This window comes from Anabrus simplex, chromosome 6 (genome assembly GCF_040414725.1).
Source record: "Anabrus simplex isolate iqAnaSimp1 chromosome 6, ASM4041472v1, whole genome shotgun sequence".
In the NCBI taxonomy this organism is placed as follows: domain Eukaryota; kingdom Metazoa; phylum Arthropoda; class Insecta; order Orthoptera; family Tettigoniidae; genus Anabrus; species Anabrus simplex.
The window spans coordinates 245,144,889-245,171,466 of NC_090270.1; the positions used below are offsets into that span (position 1 = coordinate 245,144,889).

Here is a 26,578-nt window from a genome sequence, read left to right on the forward strand (position 1 = left end):
CGCTCGGTCTGGTTTTATATGAGAGACCTTGTATATTGTTCCCAAGAACAGTGGCATATAGCACCTACCTTATACAGAGACTTGCTGAAAGTGTTGACTGCTGCCACTGCAGCGTTAAGAGACTGTTCACTCTGCACAGTAGCAGCTTCATCTCCGTTCATCCCCAGCATGTGTAAGCAGAGCACAACTGGAAGAAGAGAACGAAGCATATTATCCTCTAGACTGCACATACTAACTACTACGAGGGCGAAAAAATGAATAAGGCAACATACTTCTCAATTTTTACACCTATACTAGGGTTAACATATTACCCGTTTTCACCAGAGACTACCCATTTATAAGATCTTTTCCCCATCCCCCGTTCAGTTTTGCTAGATACCCCTTTTTTCGTCTATCATCCAATTATTTAACATATCTATCATTTTAATTAATTTCGATGACTGGCAGTCAATAAACGGGAAGGCAACTACCTTCTACCATCTACCCAATTCTTCATACATTGTATTTTATTCACTTTTATTTTGTACTAGCATGTACCCGCGGCTTCACCCACGTTTATTAATTCAACAGCTAGATGTTTTTAAAACCATTAATTTAAAAGCAGATTAAAAATATTTGTTAACACAGATAGTTTTTACATAAATTGCACTGATTACATTATTTTATTTTTAAAAATATTGTAACTCCACTTCTTAATACTTACCGGGTTGGTGGATGGTATAAATAATATTAAAACAATATGACAGAGCTTCCGGATAAACGATATTAATTGCTCTTCCATTTGGAGCGCCAACGGCCGTAGCCGTGTTGAAACACCGGATCCCGTGAGATCTCCGAATTAAGCAACATTGGGAGTGGTCAAGATTTGGATGGGTTGCCACGCGCTGTTGGTGGGGGTAAGGGAATGGAGGAGCGGAAAGGAACTGGTCACTCTACCGTACGTAAACTCCGGGTCAGGCAAACCTCTGTGGAGGCTCGGACCTGCCTTCGGGCAGAATAACCCTTACCTTACCTTACCGTTTGGAGCTAAGATGCATAGTATATTTGCCATTCGAACTCTTGTACAGCCCACATACAGTTGACCATAAGAGAAGCACAGTTTCCGATGATCCAGTCCTACAATTTTGAGCGATTGCCCTTGTGCCTTGTTGATGTGCAAATTGAAACTCAAACAAATGGGGAAACTGTAGATGTCTAACTTAAATTGAAACGGTATATCCGAAGAGATCATTTGAATCCGAGGAATGACTACTACACCCGCGGCATAACCAGTCATGATGTTGGCTTCAATATATTCGCCATCAGTTTCTTGGATGAGAGTCATATTCCTTTGTTGAGGGAAGTAGGATTCATATTTCTGAGAAGGATAATCGGTGCCACAATCGTTCACTCCAAGATGTTCGTGGTACTCATAGTGACTTCAAGTTGTTCAGAAGCTCTGTAGTGTAGTTGACAGCCTCATCTGTATTACATGCTGTGTCAATAAAAAGGGAAATTTGTAGAACACCGGGTAATTTTTGTAAAAGTCGCTTGTTGATGACGTTGACAACTTCACATCTTGGAGCAAGAATTTCTCTTTGACACAGCCATGCATGTTCGGTGAAATGCTGTATCGACCTATAACAAAATTTTCAGATCTCTGCATGCCGTAGATTTGGCTGGGCATCGCACAAAAAACACACAAACACTTCCGGATATTACGGACTGAATTTGGCTCCTCATGTCAGGGAACGAAAATGTCTTCCTACGCCATGGACTTAAAAAGGCTCTTTGTCTTGTATTACCTATCGAATGTACGTTGCCTAGCGATGGTGAATCTATGCTGGTGGCAACACGTTGGATTGCCATACCCATCACATGTTTTCCGAAATTAAAGAAAACACACACACGGGACTGTATATCTGACATCAGCAAGTTCATAAAGGGCAGCCATATTTTGAGTTGTCAAAAGAAAGCGGAGTTGACGTGAGAGCAAATGATCAGGCGACAGGTAGATTGTACGTTGCGATTGAACGTCATAAATTTGTGAAGAAGTGAAAAGTTAGATTCTCACCTTCAAAAATTCCAGGCGTATGCTCAGCGTATGACTACACTAATCGGAGTGCCTTGTACTTGTACAAGGTTTTGAAGTAGGTGTATTTCAGTCAAACGTCCTTCAAGTGTGCTAAATGCAGTATTTTACTGCTGTTTTTGAAATTTATAAAGTGTGTATTGTAGACGTCAGTCACATTAATATTTAAAATAAGGTTGCACGTCATAATGGACAACTTTCAAGGTTATATTTCAGCTAGTAATCCCAATATGTTAATGTAATTGGACAACATGTTATGTCCCCTAAATTGTAATAAATCATAACTTTAAACAATTACAGTGGTACTCATGGAAATGCAATACGTTTAAAAATATGATCAGAGTGAAGTGTTTTTTTTAATGCCGCACTAACACTTCGAAGATTTCAACCAGGGAGGAATGGGAAGGTAGCCGTCGTGATCTTAATTAAATTACAGCCCCAGTATTTACCTGGTGTGAAAATAGAAAACTACGGGAAACCATCTTGAGAGTTGCCGTCGGTGGGATTCGAATCGACTATCTCTCGAATGCAAGCTGGCAGGTAGCGCGACCGTAACCGCACGGCCAACTGGCTTGGTGGAGGAATGAGGTTGTAACCTATCGTAGGTTCCTTTCGTTTTAAGAATTTCCGTCCTAAATACTAATTTATGTCTACGGTCTTTTAAATTGTAATTTACACTAAACCACAACAGCCGAACAGGTTAACGCTCATGATTCTATTTCGCGGTTAGTTCATATGTCACTGTACGACGATTTTTCTTAGATAGGTACCTCTGGAATTACCCTACAATCAGATGATCGTGATGTTGGCCTCACGCCGCAACATGGTTGAGGTGGCAATTCGCAATCTATTATTATTGATGCTCTAAGCTTTAGGCTAACGATCTTTAATTTTGCACCTGTGGTTTTATAATGCGTATTTTCAACATTTTCCGTCATTCGAGAACCACGTCCCCTTGCTTACTTGACCACTGGAAACATGGTGGTCGTTCGTACATTCAGGTTGAGCTTCCGCCTCTCTATATTATTCTAGCTCGTTGCAATCACTACAGGAAGACATATTTCATTTCATTCCCACTTCCAGTTTGTGAGAGAGGGATTACCCGCCATTTTGCTTGTCTCCAAGTAGCTCATTGTTGTGGTTTGGCAATAACACGTAGAGCAATTCAATGAGAAATTCACACACGTGTAGAGAAATGTACCACAGCCTTTTAAATTGTGCTTTAATTTGCAAATTTTCTTCTTGCTGTAGTTTCTTAGATGTTACGCTTTTCATTACTTATGGCTGTAATATTTGTTACCTTCTGAGAGTACCTGTGCAACAACCTGTGCCCGTTGGTTGCGGCGTACGATATGTCTACGGTATTCCTTGCCTGTTGTGAGAGACCACTAAAAGGGTTAACCCTAGGCTCTAAACTAGAGACCGCAGGGTCCCTATCCATATCTAATACTGCTTCCATGTACTTCTACGAGCTTCACCATAATCCTCATTCTGTCGGATCTCACTTAGTCAACCCTTGTACTCTTCCAATCCAGACAGTATTTAGTTTGCGAGACCTAGTCAAACTTTTAATTTTCATAGCTCCCTAAACACACTAGGTTACATATGCCCATTTCTTACTGTGATCTGACCCTAATGTTATTAGGTTTGTGAGACTTAGGGAGTGGACTTGGTCTAGTTTTACGACCGAATGCCCTTCATGACACCAACACTGTGAAGAAAAATATATTGAATAATTATGTGTTTCTGCAATGGCTGATAGTGTGCTGTGCTGTGTGTGGGGTTTGAAGATCTGAAACAGAACCCCAATAACTACTTTTAAAGTTTTCGGAGACACCGAGGTGGCGTAATTTTGTCCCGCAGTAGTTGTTTTCGGTGCCGGTAAATCTACCACCTTAAGGCTTCGTACCTGAGCACATTGACATATCACTTTTACTGTTTGGGATAATCAGCTCGACACACGGCTAAAGGCCGTTGCGCTGGTTACTCAGTCATAAACTGCTCATCTCAACGGTATTTCTGAATTACATGTATTTATTATTATTATTGTTACGGAGTTATCCGTGGTAGTTAGAGGCGAAAGAAGGTGCGGGCGGGAATAGGTCTCAACTTACGAAATTAAAGTTAATTTAAAACTTTAACAAAGGTTATATTTTCTTTTCAAAATCAACAAATGACAACAAATAACAAAGATGTAACAGGTACCAAGTAGCAGATTAACAATTTAAGAATTTACAGAGCCCCAAGATTAATTTATGAGCTCTCAGCTCACCACCACAATAGTTACAGGGCAGAAAACCCCTAAGTACAAGGAGCACTTGCTCCTAATTACAATGTTGAGATGAAAAGAGCAGACCCGCTCTCAATTTTACCAGCCTGTCAAAGGCTACAACAACCTTCATTTCTAACTGCCCTTAAGGCACACATACAGTGAAACGGGGGTATCTTGTACCCAACCTACAGGGCCTTCACATGAAGAAAACAAGCACAGGGTTAATTAAATGGCCCAACAAACCAACTTGACTGGAGGCGTAGCTTGCACTCCTACATGAAACTTCTTAAAACCTAGGTGGTACTCGGCCAGTTATACAGGGGCTAATCCCATACTATGGAGGTGACACGATAAGAAAACTTTATTACATTACGAAGAGAAGAAAAACGGTTATGAAAACGTAGTCACCTCAAAACAATATGAGTGGGAGCTCGAGAGGGTTAGGCACTCTCTACCCCAATTTGTAGTCAAAGAGACGAAATTTTACCAAATGTCTATTACATTTTAAAAATAGGTTACATGAGAAAAGTTTCGAACCTGCCCCGAGGGTTAAACTGCTGAGCTAGCAAGAAATAACGTTATTAAACGGCCATTACCTTGTGGATGACCTGCTGCTTGGAGAAAGAGGCGCTTCCCGCCCCCTGCTATATATGTTCACACACTGCGAAAGATGTTACTGAAGTGGCCCCGAGACCAAAAAATCAGCAGTTTTTTTACCCTCGTGGAAAATTCGAGACCTTTCAAGAATGAAAAAGACACACCCCTTCAACTTTATTGGTAGACAAGGAATTACACATGGAAACCTGAGGAAGAAAGCTATGATTGGAGGAAAATTAATTACAGAAATTACCCATTGGTCAAATTCAAAACTGGCGGAAAGAGAAGGGTTATACTGCCAACCCAAACAATGACTGAAAGAAATTTAACAAAGAACAAACTTATGAATACCAAATTTCTTCAAAAAAAAAGTTCCTTCACTTCGCACTAGGGTGCACAATTGTAGTTCTTAAGTAGTGCCATCTAGAAGAGAATGTTCACACTTCTTACTACAGAGCAAACAAATACAAATCGAAACAGACGTAGTTCAGAACACTTCAGAATTTACAGTAGAGACATCTTCCGAGAAACTTTTGATTTCATACAGATTGTTAAAGTTCAGGCTTCCTCCTGTAGAGGGATTTCAACTGGCGCAATATTTGAATTCGCGGCGTGGAGGTGTACCGCCTGGTACAATTATTATTATTTGATCTGTTTTGCACTGCTGGTTTCTTGGCCTTTCTATTCTATAGTAATCCCTTAACACGTCCTTTTAATGCGCCGCATCACGAATCGCCTTATTTATTTATTTATTTATTTACCATAGCGTTATTTATGCATTTTCACTATTTACGCTTTCTCAAAGAAAGCAACTTCTCCAGGTCCTGTCTACGCTAGATTCAGAGAAAATAAGCGTTTGTTTATCTTCTTCTTCTTCTTCTTCTTCTTTTATGACCGCATAGGATCACTTTAGTCAGTCCGTCGTTCAGGTCTCTTTGAAGGGATTGTTCGGGCTTTGCGGTCCTCCCAGTACTTCTTCAGACGCTCCGATCTTCGTGCCCTTTCCTCAGTTGAAAATGTGCGTGTTGTTGGTTTATTTTGTGTAAGGGTAAAGCGGAGGTTTGTATTCTTGAGTTTTGTATTCAATTTTATCTTATTTTTGGTGTCTTCTGTTGTAAGGCCTATTTCCTTCAGATCCTCTCTTACTTCTCTGATCCATTTACATCCTGTTGTGGTATTTTTTGAGACGAGATTGTGTTGTACTAGTTGTTTCAGAAGTCTTGAGTCCTGCATCCTCATGATATGTCCAAAGAATCCCAGTCTCCTCTTACGCATAGTATCTGTAATGGGTTCTAGCTCTTTGTACACGACTTTGTTAGGTATTAACCGCCACTGTCCATCTTTCTGATATTTTTTGTTGATACAGGTTCTTCCAATCCTCCTTTCAATTTTCTGAAGTCTGTCAGTCTTTGATTGTTTATTCAGGTAAAAGAGTGTTTCTGCTGCATATGTAGCTTCCGGTTTTATAACTGTGTTGTAGTGTTTTATTTTTGTATTTATTGATAGACATTTCTTTTTGTAGATATCCCATGTTAATTTTTGTGCTTTAGCTAATCTATTTGTTCTTACTTGGATTGAGATTTTTTCATTTAAGTTATGTGTTATTACTTCTCCAAGATATTTAAACTGAGTTACTATTTTGATTTTATTACCATTTATGGTGACTTCTTTTAGCTGTGTTGGTTTTTGGGGCATAATTTCTGTTTTTTCAAATGATATTTTGAGGCCAATTTTATTTGCAATGTTTTGAAGTTCTGATATCTGGGTTTTTGCTTCTTTTATGTCCACTGCTAGTAATGCTAAATCGTCAGCAAAACCCAGGCAATTTGTTTTGATTTTTCGGCCAATCTTTATTTTGGGGGGACATTTTCTAAACCATTCCCTCATTACCATTTCTAGAGCACAGTTAAATAATAGTGGTGAGAGCCCATCTCCCTGCCGTAGTCCAGTTTTAATTTCAAATGTCTCTGATGTTTCACCCCTAAACTTCATTTTTGACTTGGTATTGGTGAGAGTCAATTTTATCATGTTTATTAATTTGGGGTGTAGTCCAAGGTGTCTTAAAATTTTAAACAGAGATTCTCTATGGATGCAATCATAAGCTTTCTTGAAATCTACAAATGTTATCACCATATCTCTGTTTCTTCTCCTGTTATAGTCCATTATCAACTTAAGACTCATGATCTGATCAGGACAGCTCCTCCAGGGTCTGAAACCTCCTTGATATTCTCCTAGTTCTTTCTATTAAGGATGATTATTGTTTATCTATATGTTTCATATCGTTGTGAAAATACATCTTTAGATCCCTCCGTTCCGTGGATTTGGCCGCGCATCGCACTCATACAAACGACTACTTCTGGATATCACGGACGGACTGAATATGGCTCCTTGTGTCTGGGACAGAAAATGGCTTCCTACACCATGGACTTAAACTGGCTCCTTGACTTGTATTACCTGTTTTACGTACGTTGTCGGGGATTTTAATCGCCTCTGATTAATTCTTCAGGCCCGGGGACTGGGTGTTTGTGTTTGTCCCAAAACACTACACTACCAACCACCACAGAAACATGCAATAGTGATTACATCCCTCCAGATAGGGTTGGCGTCAGGAAGGGCATCCGGCCGTAAACAGGGCCAAATCCACATGTGCTACACAGTGCGCACCCGCGACCCCACAGGTATGGGAAAAGCGGTAGAAGAAGAAGGAGAAGAAGAAAAAAACGTATGACGCAATGATCCCTAGCGACCGTACAAGCTGTGATGTGAAGTATTGATGGATGGCCATGACTGAGAGACATATTATTAAAGAAGGGCGTTAGAGTACAGATGGTCGATGTGATTTTGCAGGTTGTGATGTTTAGTGATGTTACTTAGTAACCGTGCAGCCTGTAACGTGAAGTATTGATGGATGGCCATAACTGACAGATATGTTATCAAAGAGGGGCTTTAGAGTACAGATGGCTGATGTGATCTTACAGGCTGTGATGTGAATATAAAAAAAGTGATAATCCACACAGACTGTTTCCAGTCATTCGACAGGGTTAGGTATGGAATTTATGAAGCCCACTTCTAGCGGCGAGGAGAGGAATTGTGCCGGCTGCCGAAGCCTGTCTCACTCCACTGAGGCAATGATTAATGACTGACAGATGGAATGAAATGATATTGGGCAGTGTTGCTGGGAAGATAGATGATAGGGAAAACCGGAATTCCCGGAGAAAAACCTGCCCTGGCTCAGCTTTGTCCATCACAAATCTTAAAATGGAATGACCGGGATTTGAACCACTGAAGCCAGCGGTGAGGGGCCGGCGCTCTGCCGCCTGTCCCAAAGAGGCTTATCTTACAGACTGTGATGTGAAGTACGTATTTGTTGGGGCGCTGAACTGTTAAAAGAGTGGTACAGTACTACCGTACTTTATCATACCTGCGGATAACGCAACTGTTAAAAGAGTGGTACAGTACTACCGTACTTCATCATACCTGCGGATAACGCAACTGTAGACAGAATATCTTCCTCTTCTAAATTTTCAGTGGTGATAGATTGGTGATACAAAGCTGGAAGAGGTAGATAATTTCATGTATTTAGGTTGTGTGTGCTCCCAGGATGGTAATATAGTAAGTGAGATCGAATCATTTTCTTCTTCTTTATCTGGTTAACCTCCAGGGTCGGTTTATCCCTCGGACTCAGCGAGGGATCCCACCACTACCGCCTCATGGTAAGTGTCCTGGAGCTTCAGACTTTGGGTCGGGAGATACAACTAGGGAAGGTGACCAGTACCTCGCCCAGGCGGCCTCACCTGCTATGCTAATAAACTCGTGTCCTCATCCCGAGGTGGTGCAGCTCTTTTCAGGCACACCCCCATTGGAGGTGAGCTGCATGTACCATTTCAATCACATACCAGCCCTCCTGCCATTCTTAAATTTCTGGCAGTACCGGGAATCGAACCCGGGCCCCCGAGGACGGCAGCTAATCACACTAACCGTTACGCTACAGAGGCGGACACCTGCTATGCTGAACAGGGGTCTTGCGAGGGATGGGAAGATTGGAAGGGATAGACAAGGAAGAGGGAAGGAAGCGGCCGTGGCCTAAAGTTAGTTACCATCCCGGCATTTACCTGGAGGAGAAGTGGGAAACCACGGAAAACCACTTCCAGGATGACTGAGGTGGGACTCGAACCCACCACTACTCAGTTGACCTCCCGAGGCTGAGTGGACCCCGTTCCAGCCCTCATACCACCTTTCAAATTCGGTGGCAGAGCCGGGAAGCGAACCCGGGGCTCCGGGGGTGTCAGCTAATCACATTAATCACTACACCTGAGAGGTGGACCAAGATTGAATCAAGGTGTAGTAAAGTTAATGCAGTGAACTCGCAGTAGCTATCAGCAGTATTTTGTAATAAAGAAGACAGCTCCTGGATGAAACTATCTTTACATCGGTCTGTTTTCAGACCAACTTTGCTTTACCGGAGCGAAAGGTGGGTGGATTCAGGGTATCTTATTCATAAGTTAGATGTAACAGACATGAAGTAGTGAGAATGATTGCTGGTATAAACAGGTGGGAACAAGGGCAGGAGAGTACTCGGAATGAGGAGATAAAGGTTGTTAGGAATGAGCTCGATGGATGAAGCTGTACTCAAAAACCGGCTTCGATGGTGGGGTCATGTAAGGCGAATGAAGGAGGATAGGTTACCTAGGAGAATAATGGACTCTGTTATGGAGGGTAAGAGAAGTGGAGGGGGACCAAGACGACGATGGTTAGACTCAGTTTCTAACGACTTAAAGATAAGAGGTATAGAACTAAATGGGGCCACAGCACTAGTTGCAAACAGAGGATTGTGGCGACGTTTATTAAATTCACAGAGGCTTGCAGACTGAACGCTGAAAGGCATGACGGTCTATAATGATGTATGTATTATCGGCACACTTTATCTTGGTGCATTTACACCCTAGTGCTGAATCGGTCGACCTCGGCAATCTTCGAGATTCGTACTGGCAACGTTTGAAACAAAAACTATGATTCGCTTAAGCATCGTTGTGCGACATCTGGCGTACATAGTACTGTTGTTGTTTACACAGCAAAGCCAAAAAGTAGAATTTATGCTAGGAACAAGATTCGCATCGAGAAATGTTACATAGTGTTATATAATGTCATATAATGTGTATGTGACACAGTTGTTGGCTTAAGATAATAACGGTTTAGAAACTTTATATCGATCGATCATATTCTCGATTCAATTCAGATTTCATTTTCAGTCAGTTGGCAGCACTACCGGGAGCGGGACAGCTCCCTCCTTACTCCTAACCCCCGTACACAAATACACCAAGATAAAGTGTGCCGATAATATGTATGTTTGTATGTAATGTTTTAGTGGACGGACGAGCGAAATAAGCTCACAGTTGTAAATGTACAATTGTTGTTAATTGTACTGTACAATTTGAAAAATGCAACATGTGTACCGTAATAATGGCCTGTGGCCTCCGGAGAGGCCTGGTGATGGTCTTCCGATTTGACGCCGTATAGGCGACCTGCTCGTTTGAGACCTTCGGTTCAGAGGGTCCCGGTTTCAGTTTTGGGCCGGGTCGCGTCTGATTAATTATTCTGGCTCTGGGAGTGGCTGTTTGTGTTTGTCCTAACACTTTCCTCTTCATATTCTAACAACGCACTACACTACCGACCAGCACAGAAACGCCCAATAGTGATTACATCCCTCCACGTAGTGTTGGCATCAGGAAGGGCATCCGGCCTTAAAATAGGGTCAAATCCATCTGTACGACACAGTTCCCACCCGCGACTCCACCGATGTGAGAAAAGCGGTAGAAGAAGAATATAGGCGACCTACTCATCTGTGAAGATGGGGCCCTCTCTAAGGTTAAATCTAATGCTGAAGACGTCTCAAACACCCGCCCCCGAGCCATAGGAATTAACTAATGAAATTCCCCGACCCGAGCGGGAATCGAACACGGGATCCCTTGAACCAAAGGCCAGCATCCTAACCACTACGCCATGGAATCGGGCACGTGTATAGTAATAAGAGAGCATTGTCTCTAAAACGGATTTAAGGAAAAGTCTAAGCCAGTGAAAAATATATGAAATAAGCCACTAGAAATGAATTCCCTCAGTTTTTTAACTTTACAATTTGGTAATCCCCAGCTTTTGTTCACTTTCAAATATGGTAGCCCTAACCTATAATTAGTAACTTCGTGAAGATAGATTGCTAGTGAGTTCATTCGTGCGTCGAGACTATCTTCGAAACCACTCTAGCGATTCTTTTATCAGTAGAGAGCTGATATCTTCAAGATTGTCACAGGCAATACATTGCCATACTAGTATAACTTATCAAGAGAGTAGGTATTTCGAAAAAAGTAGATCAAGTTGAGACCCTTAACACATTGGAGACGGTCATATTTAAATGTGCTACCCTCCAGAAATCGCAGGATTTTTAATGGTTTTTTGAATTTTTTCAATGCTAGGTAATAACATTTAGATAGGTTAGAATGATCACACTTTCTTCCACATGAAAATGAGTTTTAATCATCATAATAGTGCAGCATTTCTGAAATATATGAAGATAATAAGTTCTACACACAATAAAACTTCTGACGGAGCTATGGATACCAGTTAGATTAATACTTTGAAATTTGATTGATGACCCATCTACTATATACTAAACAGATGTTAACCTAATTAGTCAACTGGCACGGTTATCGTTGTTTAAAACAAGTAACTTGCCTTTCCGTCTTTCGTCGCTTGAGGACGTACTTGCATCGAGTTTGTGCAGGTTATCATTTAGAATACGGGCAACAACCCAAATTTTTAGGGACCGTTATAATACTGTGTTACATAAACCACTTCACACCAATTTGATATAAGCTCATTATCTACGTTTACTTGCCTGAAGCGTCAGAATCATCAAGTTCGCTTGGTGTGTAAATGTTATCCTTGTCCTCAGTTTCAGGACCCGAGTCTTCCAAAAGACCATCCAGTATGGATTCATCGTCTAAATTTGGCACACTTGAATTAAACATGCTAAGAGTGAACGATGAAGCAGCCTTAGGTTATGTAGGAAAGTGGCTTTGTTGTCAGTGCCTTGAGAGAAGAGCTCTCGACTTCTGCTCACATGAAGCCCATTTTATGCTAATACAAACATCCAACAGTATTCTGGTGAAGTCACAGCTCGCTGAAATGGCGGCTACTATTTTTAGCTAGAGTTCAAACATGCACCCGAAGATTCTCCGAGCTCCGTCAGCAGCAATGAAATAACGCGTTCGTAGTTTCTATGGGCTGCGTCTCCATTAAGTAGGTCAGTTTGTAGAGCACTGGCCTCAAGTTGGCAGGTTCCCTCCTGACTCAGTTTGGTGATATTTGAAGGTGCTCAAGTATGTCAGGTAGGTAAACTATACCTATGTTAATAAAGGACCATCGACAAAATGTGTCAACCATCTGTCGGAAGATTTACTGGCACGTAAAAGAACTCGTGCGGGGCAAAATTCCGGCACCTCGCAGTTTCCAAAAACCTTTGGGCCCAGTTTCTTCAACTCTGTGTTAAATATTATTTAACAAATGTTAACTAACAAGTGTTATTAATTTAACATTTGTTACGAAACAATTGTTAAAGGCAAATTAAAAAATTTCCGTAAGTTTTCTGAACGCGTTTGGCAGTGAGCGTCTTTTGTTTCTTTATATAAAGCGCTCCTAGTGGTGTGTTGAAATAGTATTTTATATGGTTGACATTATTATAGGTTATGGTTAGCGGAGACCGCTAAGATGCAAAAATGTCAAGTAAGAGGCAACAAAAGCGTTATTATGATGAATGCGAGTCAAATGTTGTTATAGTTTAAATTTGAAAGTATGCTAATGTGCTTAAAAATAAAAGAACGGACTGTTATATCACAACATTCGATATGGCCTGTTCTTCTATGAGTGCAATCTAAGGCTCCTACATCACCGATAAAATGTGATAATAATTGATATGTCTTGAATGATTTTCGGCTATTGTTTTATTGAGAGGAAAATAATGTAATGCCTTGTTAATGCTGCAATGGCACCAGGAATTCTTTGCTGAACTCTATACACTCTTGTCTTGCACTCGGGAATATAGGCTCCTACAATTACATGAAAAGTGTCTCAAGCGTAATATCTAACAAGGAGAGGCCAGACCCTTGCGGTCAACCGATTTCACCGAGCTTCAATGTACCTGTGGGGAGACACTCAACAGTAACTCGTGTGTAAGGGTTTAATTCAATATGCTTTCGTTTTCGAAAAGAAATGAGGTCAGATATCATGACACAGTATCCGCTTCCGACAAAGTAGAGGTGATAGAACACTAAAAGGCGAAGAAATATTACTTCAACATGTCAGGTCAACAACCTAATAATTTATGAAGAAATGACGAATACCCATATCCCCCACATAAACTTGGAGTTGCATCACAGTCAAACGGAGTGGTGGCGTAGTGGTCTGTCTGCGAACCTCCTAGACGTGAGTTCGAGTCTCGTCGCAGTTATAGTTCTTGTACAATAAAATTAATATTTGAGGGAGCGTGGAGATAAAAATGGGGTCAAAAATATTACGCGAATTGCATTACACTTTATTTTATACCTGAAATGAATATTGGCCTAAAACTTCTCACAGTTACTGTTACTCTGTGTGTGGGGCCTGTATATATTTTAATTTGAAGTAGAAAACAAAGTTCACTACAGTTAGTTTAATATTTTTACTCGCATTTTCACCTTCACCTTTCCTCAAATAAAATGTTAATTTGTATGAAAAAATATAGCTACGGTCGTCGCGGTTTGTAGCCATGTACGGTGACCAGTCGGCCACCACTCCGCTTGTATGTGTTGCAACTATCTAGTATATACCCGTTGCCTTGGAATCGGGGATTCATAAAATTTTCGGAAATTCTTAGGTTGCGGACCTGACATGTTTAAGTAAATTGTGTTCGCCTGTTCAGTCACCTCCACTTGGTCCGAAGTGGATCCTGCCTCATGACATTTGTCCTCAATTTTTTCGAAAACGAAAGCGTATTGACCTAAAGTCTTATACACGAGTTACTGTTGAGTGTCCCCCAGCAGGTATTAAGCTCATTGAAATCGGTTGGACGCAGGGTCTGACCACTCCTTGTAAAAACTATAAGCTACTGCTGCACTGGAGACACTGATAAGTTTCAATCTGTTAGAAACTCTAACCTATTTTCAATTTCTTCGAGTACCTTGTTCATTATGGCTTTAATAATTAGATTTCTTTGTAGAAATATTTCTTCTGACAACTCAAAAAACTAGTTTCTTCTTAGTATGGATCGTTCTTTGTCTTCTCCAGTTTATAAATAGTTTATAATACAGCAATAAAGTTTAAAAATTACGTCTTCTACATGCCTCAATTTTGAAATTTTAGAAGCTGTTGAGAGGTATAACACAGGGCTACTGCCATGTTAATTTAGCACAAGTATTAAAAATTTGTTAGAGTTAACAATTTGTTAAATTTGTTAAATTATGTGTTAAGTCTCCTTAACAGCAATGTTAACACTTAAAATTCGTTGAAGAAACCGGGACTGAAAGTACAGTGTTTAGTGAGAATTGAAATGATCATTATAACTCTTTTTTTCATATCTGTGGTGTCACGCGTGTGATTTTGTCACACATATACATACGTGTTTGTGAATTAGGCCCTGTTTTACGGCTGGATGCCCTTCCTGGTGCCAAACCTATGTGTAGGGATGTAATCACAATATTGCGTGTTTCTGTGGTGTATGCCAGAATATGAAGAAGAGAGAGTTCGCAGAAACACAAACACTCAATTCCCGAGCCAGAAGAATTAATCAGACGCGATTAAAATCCCCGATCTGGCCGGAAATAGAACCCAGACCCTCTGAACAGAAGACCTCAACGTTCACCATTCAGCCAAGGAGTCGGACTTATCATTATTATTAGTATAACGGAAATGAAGGCCACCAAACGTACTTTAGTTATTTTTAAATTAAAAGATGGTATTTTTCTATTTCTATTAATTTTTCAGGAAGAATTACTTTTCTGTTTTTTGGCACGTCCATTCGATGATGATGATGATGATAGTAGTTATAATAATCATAAGTATAAGAAGAAGAAGAATAAGTCCGAATCCTTGGCTGAATGGTGAACGTTGAGGCTTTCAGTTCAGAGGGTCACGGATTCGATTTCCGGCTCTGCCATGAAATTTGTAAAGTGATACGAGGATTGGAACGAGGTCGATTGAGCCTCGGGAGGTCAACAGGGGGGTTCGATTCCGTCCTCAGCCATCCTCGAAGTTGTTTTCCGTCGTTTCCCACTTCTCCTCCAGGCAAATGCAGTGATGGTACCTAACTTAAGGCCACGACAGCTTCTTCCTCTCTTCCTTGTCTATCCCTTCCAATCTTCCCTCCCCCAACAAGGCCCCTATTCAGCATAGCAGGTGAGGCCGCTTGAGCTAGGTACTGGTCCTCCTTCCCAGTTGTATACCCGGATACAAAGTCTGACGCTCCAGAAAACTGGCCTTAAGGCGGCAGAGGTGGGATCCCTCGCTCAGTCCTCATCCTCCTTCCCAGTTGTATAACCCGACCCAAAATCTGACGCTCTAGAAAACTGCCCGTAAGGCTACAGAGGTGGGATCCCTCGCTGAGTCCGAGCGAAAAACCAACCCTGGAGGATAAACGGATTAAGAAAAGAAAGAAAGAAAGAAAGAATAAATGTAACAATAATAATAACAATATGTTCGTTTGCTTTAAGTACTATGTTTTTAGGAAGATCTAACACCAACATTTACTTTGCATTTGCCCAGTTTTGACACGTGAGTGATATGAAGAATTAAATAAGATATTTGCTGGTGGAGATCCTTTTGCGTGTGTTGCGAAGTGACTAAAATTAGTTGATTTTCTTTCCTTCTGTATTGAGATACTTCATTTATTATACGTATTTTATGTAGAGTATTAATTTATGTATGATACTTTTATGAATTATATGCATTTTTACAATGGTGCCTATAATCATTAAGGCATCAGGTCTGACAACGACGTTAGCCAGTACGAGTGCCGTTGGTGAAGAATGTTGCCCGACAGGGTAGGAGAGATGGTGGTATAAAATTTACAGTCACTAGATTGCGTACCAAAAGCCTGGGTTAAATTCTAATCCCCTCCTCAGTGTTCATATGGAGTGGGGGCGTGTGGCGCTGCTGTTGGTAATTCGTCCGTTGGATGGGGACGTTAAGACTTGAGCCTTGGTGCCATCCGACTAGTGTAGGCTATGTACCGTCCCCACGTTTTACCCTCGCCCTGTCCGACTCGTTGGCTGAATGGTCAGCGTACTGGCCTTCGGTTCAGACGGTCCCGGGTCCGATTCCCGGCCGGGCCGGGGATTTTAACCTTCATTGGTTAATTCCAATGGCTCGAGGGCTGGGTGTTTGTGCTGTCCCCAACATCCCTGCAACTCACACACCACACATAACACTATCCTCCACCACAATAACACGCAGTTACCTTCACATGGCAGATGCCGCCCACCCTCGTCGGAGAGTCTGCCTTACAAGGGCTGCACCCGGCTAGAAATAGCCACACGAAATTATTTATTATTATTACCCTCGCCCTTCCTACTATCATAATCACGTCATTCATATCATCTCATTAACATCTCTGATGAGGTTGTCAGGAAGGGCATCCATCCGATCGTAAAAACTCGCTACGAAATTTAATCTCATTTCATATCCGAACCCGTACGGAAACAGGACAAGAATTGGACACACATGTATTTTATGTATTTTTACCTCATTGTTTGCTGTCAGCGGGGCTACTTGCCGAATGTCAAATATAAAATTAAAAACGAGCAAATTTAGGGGTTATACCTTAATTAATACCATGATCGCTTCTTTCATAATCCTAGCCTTATTCTTTCCATAAGAAGGTTGAAGTGTTGGCCTTCTGACCACAACTTGGCAGATTCGATCCTGGCTCAGTCCGGCGGTACGGTATTTGAAGGTGCTCCAATACGTCAGTCTCGTGTCGGTAGTTATGCTGGTACATAAAAGAATTCTTGCGGGACAAAACTCCGGTACCCCGACGTCTCTAAAACCTATAAATTGAATTAATTAACACGTTTTTGAGTCGGTGAGACGACCCAAAACAAATAATAATAATAATAATAATAATAATAATAATAATAATAATAATAATAATAATAATAATAATAATCATAATCATAATCATAATAATAATGTCAGTGTTGACGCTATCTAGGAGATTTTCACTCCGATGTCATCATTCCTCTCGCTACCAGTTTGTATCAATATGGAAAGTGTTTAAACAGAGAATTCTAGATAGATAATCAGAAGTCTGTGAAATTTTTACGGACCAGATAAATTAATCTATACTTTTTTTAAATGTATCTATACTTTCTTCCTCCCCTGCGAACCATGTGGTCGAACATGTGTAATTGAGCAGAAGAAGCTAGCATATTGACCACTGTGTTTCTAATGTTGATCACTAACCAAAAAAAAAAAATGTAAATAAACATGTTTATACGAATTCACTACTCTAAATGTGATATTCCAGTTGTTGCTACTTAGATTACATACCGGCTGATAGCAGTGGCCGGCAGATCTTCATGTCTTCTATTCGTATGACGCGTTGTGTTGCTTGGGTAGCGAAGGTCCACAACTTATAAGCACAACAGCGCAAGATTACGTCACTGGAACCTTGAAATTGTGTTATTAAGAGCCTAACACGAAGGAGATTTCCTTCCCGAACCCCTCAACTCCTTAGCGGAGTGTAGGTAATCTCGCTCTACGATCAACAAGCGAACAATGCTGGTTCAAATTATCTCACGGTGACCTTTCAGAAAGTATCCTACGGCTTTCTTCTCCACTGGCGCGTCTTATTCCTTGCTTCTCTTCTTGTCTTGTTCTACCGCAGTTTCTGTTTCTGACCTTTTTCATGACCAGCTTACCAATTTCTTGGTGAGAGGCACGTCTCATTATCAGCTAATTCTCATGAACCGTGAACTTCCATGACGTCATCGATACATATAAACTTTCGTTTGCCGTCTCTTGTAACTGCAGCATCCTCTATGGCTTCACAAATGAAACTACTGTAAATCATGGAGACAAATTACTTTTTCTACTTTATACCTTATCCTGCAGTTCTCCTTCCATTATTGACCCTTAGATCTTCCTTTACTCATTGGAATTTCTACGCTTAACGAGCTTCATAAAAGGAACACATGCTCAACAGTTCAAAGAACCTATATAATACTACGATATAATGCTACCGATACGAGGCTGACGTATTTGAACACCTTTAAATACCACCGGACTGAGCCTGGATCGAACCTGCCAAGTTGGGCTCAGAAGGCCAGCGCTCTACCGTCTGAGCTACTCAGCCCGTCATTGACTGTTCTATTGAACTTATGTTATCTACGATGACCCCAGTTGCTACACACATATACAGATACACACATGCGCGCGCGCACGCATACACAGTTATACTCGACAATGAATGACAACTCTTCACTAAATACTGGCTATTCACAAAAGTCACTTGTCCTCACAGCGGGTCATGGGCTTGCAGTCTTTACCTGGAACGGGCGAACTTCCATTATCTTGACTGACAAGTTTCACTTTCGACTTTCACTTCTCTGCACTCGCACCACAATTGCTTCACACAGTAGCTCCATTTAGTCAGGTTCGAACATACGTCCACTGGCTAACATAAGTTAACGCACAATGACTGTATACTTGGGTCAACTACAAACAAAACCGACAACTCGCAAAATCAACTCACGTGATCGCTCCAAACATTGAAGTCTCAGCTCACTACTCGTGGTTTTTTAAATATTTGCATTACGTCGCACCGACACAGATAGATCTTTTGGCGACGAAGGAATAGGAAAGGCCTAGGAGCGGGAAGGAAGCGACCGTGGCCTTAATTATGGTACAACCCCAGCATTTGCCTGGTGTGAATATGGGAAATCACGGAAATCCATTTTCAGGTCTGCCGACAGTGGGATTGGAACCCACTATCTCCCGGATTGAAGCTCAGAGCTGCGCGGCTATAACCGCACGGCCAACTCGCTCGGTCACTACTCGTAACTGGCTACTCAATTCTCCACACAACACAACATAACATGACACTCTGGTCAACGGCGAACCTGCCCTTAGACCGGATGGGCGAAATCAACCTGGCCCGGAAAATGTTTACGATAGGAGTGACGCGGAATTGACCCTTTTTGACGAAAATCATAGAAGATGCTGGAAATGGCCACCTTTGACGTCGATGCAACGCTGTGCTCGATTCGTCAAACTGTGAGACACGAGTAGCAGCTCTGCGTAAGTGATAGCAGCAATAGCATTTTCAATGTTCTGCTGTAGCTCTTCCAGTGTGTGAGGATTATTGGAGTACATTCGACCCTTCAATTTGCCCCACAGGTGAAAATAACAGGGAGAGAGATTAGGTGATCGAGGTGGCCATTCGACTGCACTGCTTCTGCTGATTGTCCTCTCCTCACCGAACTCGTCATGCAATCGTGACAATAACTTGCTTCAGTCATTTTACTAAAAATTCCTTTTACGGTTCCTTGTCCACTCATAATATGGTAGAACCCCTACAACCGAGGATGCATTTTCCCGACACTAATCAGTGAGCGCACAAGTAAACTAAAATTACGACTGCCGGGTTGAGTGGATCAGACGGTTGAAGCGCTGGCCTTCTGACCCCAACTTGGCAGGTTCGATACTGGCTCAGCTCGGTGGTATTTGAAGATGCCTTGTTTGGTATATTGGCACTGCGTGACTAAATTCCGACATCTCGGCGTCTCCGAAAATCGTAAAAGTAGTTAGTGGGACGTAAAACAATAACATTGCTATTGTGTGTGTTTGATCATCAGTCCATAGACTGGTTTGATGCAGCCCTCCATGCCACCCCATCTTGTGCTAGCCTTTTCATTTCTACGTAACTACTGCATCCTACATCTGCTCTAATCTGCTTGCCATATTCAAACCTTGGTCTACCTCTACTGTTCTTACCACCTACACTTCCTTCAAAAACCAACTGCACAAGTCCTGGGTGTCTTAAGATGTGACCTATCATTCTATCTCTTATTCTTGTCAAATTTAGCCAAATCGATCTCCTCTCACTAATTCGATTCAGTATCTCTTCATTCGTGATTCGATCCATCCATCTCACCTTCAGCATTCTTCTGTAACACCACCTTTCAAAAGCTTCCATTCTCTTTCTTTCTGAGCTAGTTATCGTCCATGTTTCACTTCCATACAATGCCACGTTCCACACGAATGTCTCCAAAAACATCTTTCTAATTCCTGTATCAATGTTTGAAGTAAGCAAATTTCTTTTCTTAAGAAAGCTCTTCCTTGCTTGTGCTAATCTGCATTTTATGTCCTCCTTACTTCTGCCATCGTAAGTTATTTTACGACCCAAGTAACAATATTAATCTACTTCCTTTAGGACTTCATTTCCTAATATAATATTTCCTGCATCACCTGCCTTCGTTCGACTGCTCTCCATTACTTTTGTTTTGGACTTATTTATTTTCATCTTGTACTCCTTACCTAAGACTTCGTCCAACTCTGCTATTATCATTATTAAAATTACGACCATGTACTACTGAAATGTTTTCACTTCGTACCCCGATGGTTGGCGTCCTAGAGGGCGACGCACAGTGGTCTAACACCGATTCTTGCCGACAAAAGATTGATAAAATCGAAGTCACGAAAATGCTGTAAAAAGTTTGGGAACTCATTCTAGACACCCCCAGGTACCTCTTATCTGCCCTACATGATGTGCTTCGAGTGTATAAGTGGCGGGGAATGAAGCACAAACATGACAATTTTTAAAAAATTGGAAAAAAATTAAACATTTATGTCTTATTTGGACCAACCAGGATATTGAAGAACCCCTTTCTGGAGGGTATTTGTTGAGGAAATTCACCAGAATAAGTCCTTCTGCACGCGCTAAAAAGACCGTATCAACCAGTTAACTTCTCCATAGTTTAGACTTCACTGTACTCCTATTTTACAGCGATTTCAGGGCCGGAGACCAAGTTATAGGTATTTATGAGTTACTGATTGATTTAATTGATATTATATACTATACTAAAGATTCTCTACCAAAAATTAATTGCCACTTCTTGCAACTTTTAGACCATGTTAGACACAACAGTTATTTCAACACGGACGTATACTAGGAGTGCCACCTGCTATATCTGCGGATGCTTACCATCTCAAACGAATGATCTGTAATTAAATTCCAGTGTTTGTATTAGGGAAGAAAACCTAAAATACGGAGTTTCAGATCCCACGCATGGATCAAGTTTTTGGAATGCATTCTCCACATAGCTTACAAACTGGAATTAAATAAAGGTAATTTAAGCTGTAAACTTAAAAAAATACCATGGATCTGACGGTATTTCTTTACATTGAAATTTGTTGTTTAAAGGTAGTTTACGAAACGCCACTAATGAACAAAAGCAAGATGTAAAAGATCGAAAATACACTATTCGGGAGGCTTTGTGCAAAGAGCTGGGCCTGAAAGTTGACAGGGTTGTTCAAAGGAATGGGACATCAAGAAAGTTATTTCGCAATCCGAATAAGGCAGCGGAAGCAACCAGAGTCAGCGAATAATTAATCAGCAGATTTGCTGTTATATTGCAGGTACAACAACAAAACCCAATTCATCTATATTTGGACTTAGTTCCTTCGCTTCACGATATTTATACTCTTCTCTGGGGTTTAGGTTTTGTCCAGTGGTCATCTGGTGAACGATGAGGCTTTCAGCGCGTACACTTTGGACACTACAAAAGTGCACGTGTCCTTATATAATTGGTATCCTATGCCGCCTCGGACCGTCCACAAAGTCTTAATTCATAGTGCTCAGGCGACCAGATACGTCCTTCTGCTAATCGGAAAGCTGTTCGAGGAGGCCCAAGAATCCCGAAACAAGGATTACAGGTTCTTCTGGGTGCACCAAACCCAGAAGGAACACAACAACTGATCTAATACACGGTCTCCTGTTTTCGTCGGACCCAGTAGTTTCAAGGCACCTCATCAAAACCGAAATTCACTGGAATGAACTGCCCCCTGAAGTAGGTCTACACGCTTTGCTCCTGTTGGATGAGGACACAGATGGAGAGGAGGCTTCGGTTGAATTGACTTCCGAAGAAGAGACTTCGAAAGCAGAAGAAGAGGACGTTGAAATGTCAAATACAGATAGTGAACCCAAGGCATGAATCATAAGTAGTCTTACTAATAAGTAACATGGCGCTAAAAATTGAAACATTTCAAATATAACCTAATATATTCTTATTCCTTTTTCAGGTCACTTTCCTCGCCAAACTGGCCAAATTTTTACAATCGTTGATATGTTGATATGTTTTAGATCATGGATTTAGTTGACCGATTCTTACGAAAATAAAATCATGACATTTATCAAGGATTCCATATGTTTTTCTTTCTAGGCCCTGTTCATAATTTGATTAAAGAGTTAACGGGAGCGTAGCGCGCCATTAACCATGAATCTATTCGCGGAATACTAAATTTTCTCCGTCTACCTTAAGTTTTGCGAGTTAGCGGACGTGTAGTGGATCCGCTACTCCGTTAATCGAAAATCCGTTAACGGATTTGTAATCAGCGACCTCGAGAACCCCCGAATATGAATTTTTGTCGGCTTTTATGAACCCGGAAAGATGATATGATTTATTGCCGGTTAGAATAGGTGCTTACACCACTGTGCGACGTCCTGTAGGAGGTGTGTTGCTGTGATTTGAGGTGAGAAAAACGTGAGAGAGGAGCGAATGAGGCCTGTAAAAGGAACTGTAGATGTATTTCATCATTTGTGAGAATATAAAACCATGGAAAACCATTCTCAGGACAGCGAACAGGAGACCAACCACACCGCCTCTCAAATGCAGATCTGAAAAACTACAGTAAAGCCGTGGCCCTTGTTAGCCGAAGCTACTCATCTCGATGAAAGTAAAGTTCTCGGCGATTTTGTTACAGTGCTGTGTTGTAGCGAATATTAAAGCTGCGAACACTATTCTTGGTTTTAAATAGAATGAAGTTCACCTTGGTATGACAACAAGCAGAAAAATAATGAGTACCACATTTTCCTGTATTCAAATTACTGTAATTTCATTGGAAACGATTCTCTACCCACGATGCAAAGCAACCACTTCTTCCGCGATTACGAATACCTGTTCAGAATTATCTACTGGCGACATCTTCCGGCGATGTAATGCAATAGTAACTTCTGGGAGCTGTGGTCAGCAGTAACAAGGGAGGGGGTGGATCATTGGTGTCAACTGTAATAATACTATCTCTGGTTTGAGGGTGATTGCAGACGAAAAGGCACATACCTTACCGTACTCCTCGCTCGTGGGGGTTATCTGTGCATACACCGTAGCGTCATCTGCATGTGCATGCGTATAGTCTTCAGGCTCGTAGCACAACCTCCATTGTGCTTCCTGCATCGTCAGTTGAAACGAACAACACTGCCAGTGTAACGGAGCTTCGATATAAGTCGAATGCTTGTGATCGATTGACGAAATCAGGTCGAAACAAAGGATACAATTTTGAATTATCCATGAATGCGTGAATGTGCATTAGAATTGGGTGTTCACGTGCTCATGTGCTCCTGAGAGTCCACCGCCACTGGTTGTCAAGTTGTGAGTGCTGTGATCTTCAGTGAGTTGATCCACATATGGATTAAACAGTGTCTTGACCTACCGGCTGGCATTAACAGTGTGGTGAAAGAATCGTGTTACGATGCGGACACCAGACATTGGTCACTGCATATCAATCTTGAGATGATGCAACTGTTTTTCGATGTACTGGAGGGGATTTTCTGGTACATAATGGCACGTGTTCTGTGAGTCCACATATCCTGACAGGCTGAACCAGGCCTCATCTGAAGAAATGAAAAGCGAATGATCCAAAAGTTCTGACTATACTTCACTCAGAAACAACAGGCAGGAATCAACTCGCTAAAGTTCGTCTGGACGCTTTAAAGCAAGCGCAACACTAAATTTGAAAGGATACAGATGCAGGTACTTTTTGATAATGTTCCTACACGACGATCTCTTAATTACCACTTGCACACATAAACGGCGTTGAGATATAGTTGGACTTCGTACCGAGCTTTCCTTCACTCAAGCAATGTTTTCTGGCATTCGAATTCTTTTCGGAACGTTGCGGCTTTTATTCCCGACGGAGCCCTTTCACGCCATTCTTCCATTACGTTTTGCATTGTAGACTTTGCTGGAGGTTTTCCCAAAACACTTCCAGTCTTAAACTCTTCCGCAAACAGTTCTTCACAGGTTTCCCACGAATCGTGTTTCGCATAACACTCGACAATGACACGCGTTGTTTTATCGTGTTGCATAGAACTGGTCCCTAAACACGTTTGCTCCTTTCACTCCCTCACACGTAATGGCGCAGCGATATACTCAGGAGATACGGAGGATGCGCATGCGCAGAGATGCGACAGCAAGCAATTGGTGCATTGAAATCACGGTTTACAGCATTTCCTGCGATGGGGAGTGCTCCTGTTCATTAATAAGTGTCAGCTCCGCGTCAGTCTTCTTACAAATATCTTCCAGGACAGTTTTATTTTCCCCACCCTGTATATCTGATAATGAAGTTCTAGAGTAGTGGAGTCCAGAATTTCGCACGGTATGAAGTTGCCCGCACAGTGCGCGACTCAGAATCACTGACCAACACAATTCTTCCTCCATTCCCGTCTGTCTTCTTTTCTCCATCTCTACGCGCGGCGTTGCAGCCCATCACAAGTTTAGAGGACTAGTGCATATCATTGTTCTGTTGAAATGACGAGAAAACTAAAATTATTGTTCATAAAATATAACTGTTTAGTTATCAATTAAACTGCGAGTACCGAGTGAGTTGGCCTTGCGGTTAGGGGAGCGCAGCAGTGAGCTTGCATTTTGGAGATAATGGGTTCGAATCCCACTGTAGGCAGCCCTAAAGATGGTTTTCCGTGGATTTTACACTTTCACACCAGGAAAATGCTGGTTCTGTATATCTTTATCAAGGCCACGGTCACTTTCTTTCCACTCAGCCGTTTTCTCTCCCTTCCTCGCCATAAAACCTTTGTCAGTGCGACGTAAATCAAATAGAAAAAGAAAACAATGTGAGTGACCTGAAGAAAGGAGCTACGAAAGGACAACGAATAATTTGACGTTGAAATTATGGTTGTTATAACTGAAAACATTTTGATACCGTAAGCTCATAGTTCTTCTTTGTCAGAAAAGGAGAAACATAGTATTGTAACATGTAGGCCTACCATACAGAAACAAATCGACTAATAGACTATACACAATGGATATTCGTATGCTTCTACGCTGACGAACGTACTCTTCTTTTACACAACAATAACATGCGCCGTTACAGACAAGTGTAAAGAACTTTTCATAGTTTCATTAGATATGGCTTCCGCAACCTTGGTTTATTTAATTTTAATACTTTTTTTTTTTTTGCTAGGGGCTTTACGTCGCACCGACACAGATAGGTCTTATGGCGACGATGGGATAGGAAAGGCCTAGGAGTTGGAAGGAAGCGGCCGTGGCCTTAATTGAGGTACAGCCCCAGCATTTGCCTGGTGTGAAAATGGGAAACCACGGAAAACCATCTTCAGGGCTGCCGATAGTGGGATTCGAACCTACTATCTCCCGGATGCAAGCTCACAGCCGCGCGCCTCTACGCTCACGGCCAACTCACCCGGTAATTTTAATACTAAGAAGAATCGTTCACACACAAAACAAACCAAACCCCATGGCGCAACAGCCCCGAAGGGCCATGACCTTCCAAGCGACCGCTCCTCATCCCGAAGGCTTAGAGATTATGAGATGTGTGGTCAGCACGACGGATCCTCTCGGCGCTTATTCTTGGCTTTCTAGACCGGGGCCGCTATCTCACCGTCAGATAGCTGGTCTATTGTAATCACGTAGGCTGAATGGACCTCAAACCAGCCCTCAGATGCAGGTAAACATTTCTGACCTGGCCTGGAATCGAACCCGGGGCCTCCGGGTAAGAGGCAGGTACGCTAGCCCTACACCGCGGGACCGGCCGTTCGCATATAAAGGTGGCCATAATTTATTGAATAGTCCCTCTCCGGATCGAGACATGACGGACTGACGGAGTGAAGGTAGACGTGTAAGCTGTTCGTAGTCACCCACCTTTACAGGCTTGCCCTGGCGCGAGGTTTCTCCCTAGACCATTCAGCCCCAGTTCAAATAGAAGTGATCAGAGGGTGAGATCAGCACATTCTGTGCTAGCGATCGAGCATCAAGACAGTTTTCTTTTACTCGAGTGCGAAAGCAGCGGACACGTATAACTAGTGTGTGCTGTCATCTTGTCAGGAAGGGCATTCGGCTGTAAAAGAACATACCGTGTAATTTCATTTCACCGCATCCCCGACCCTGTATCAGGAAAGGTGATATTTATTTATTTATTTATTTATTTATTTATTTATTTATTTATTTATTTATTTATTTATTTATTTATTTATTTATTTATCGACTTAAATTGTTGGGAAATTACAGTATTAAGCAGTATTCTTGTGGCGGTGGATATTTGTGGATGTTTTTCAGAATATTCCTATCACATTTCCTATGTAG

The 26,578-nt window shown here is 41.7% G+C and overlaps 1 protein-coding gene across 5 annotated transcripts in view; it reads right to left on the reverse strand.

Moving 5' to 3' along the window:
• Window positions 1-26,578, reverse strand: part of LOC136875691 (leukocyte elastase inhibitor) — a 222,923-nt gene that overhangs the window by 114,322 nt on the left and 82,023 nt on the right. For 4 of the 5 annotated variants that reach the window (XM_068228103.1, XM_068228105.1, XM_068228106.1 and 1 more), the window contains exons 1-2: window positions 17,514-17,621; window positions 69-187 (exon numbers count right to left, since the gene is read on the reverse strand). In XM_068228103.1, the coding sequence (XP_068084204.1) occupies window positions 69-187; window positions 17,514-17,544 (150 nt within the window). In that variant the 5' untranslated portion in view covers window positions 17,545-17,621. Of the gene's footprint in view, window positions 1-68; window positions 188-17,513; window positions 17,622-26,578 lie in introns of those variants that run through there. The other variant, XM_067149248.2, reaches the window with a different exon arrangement.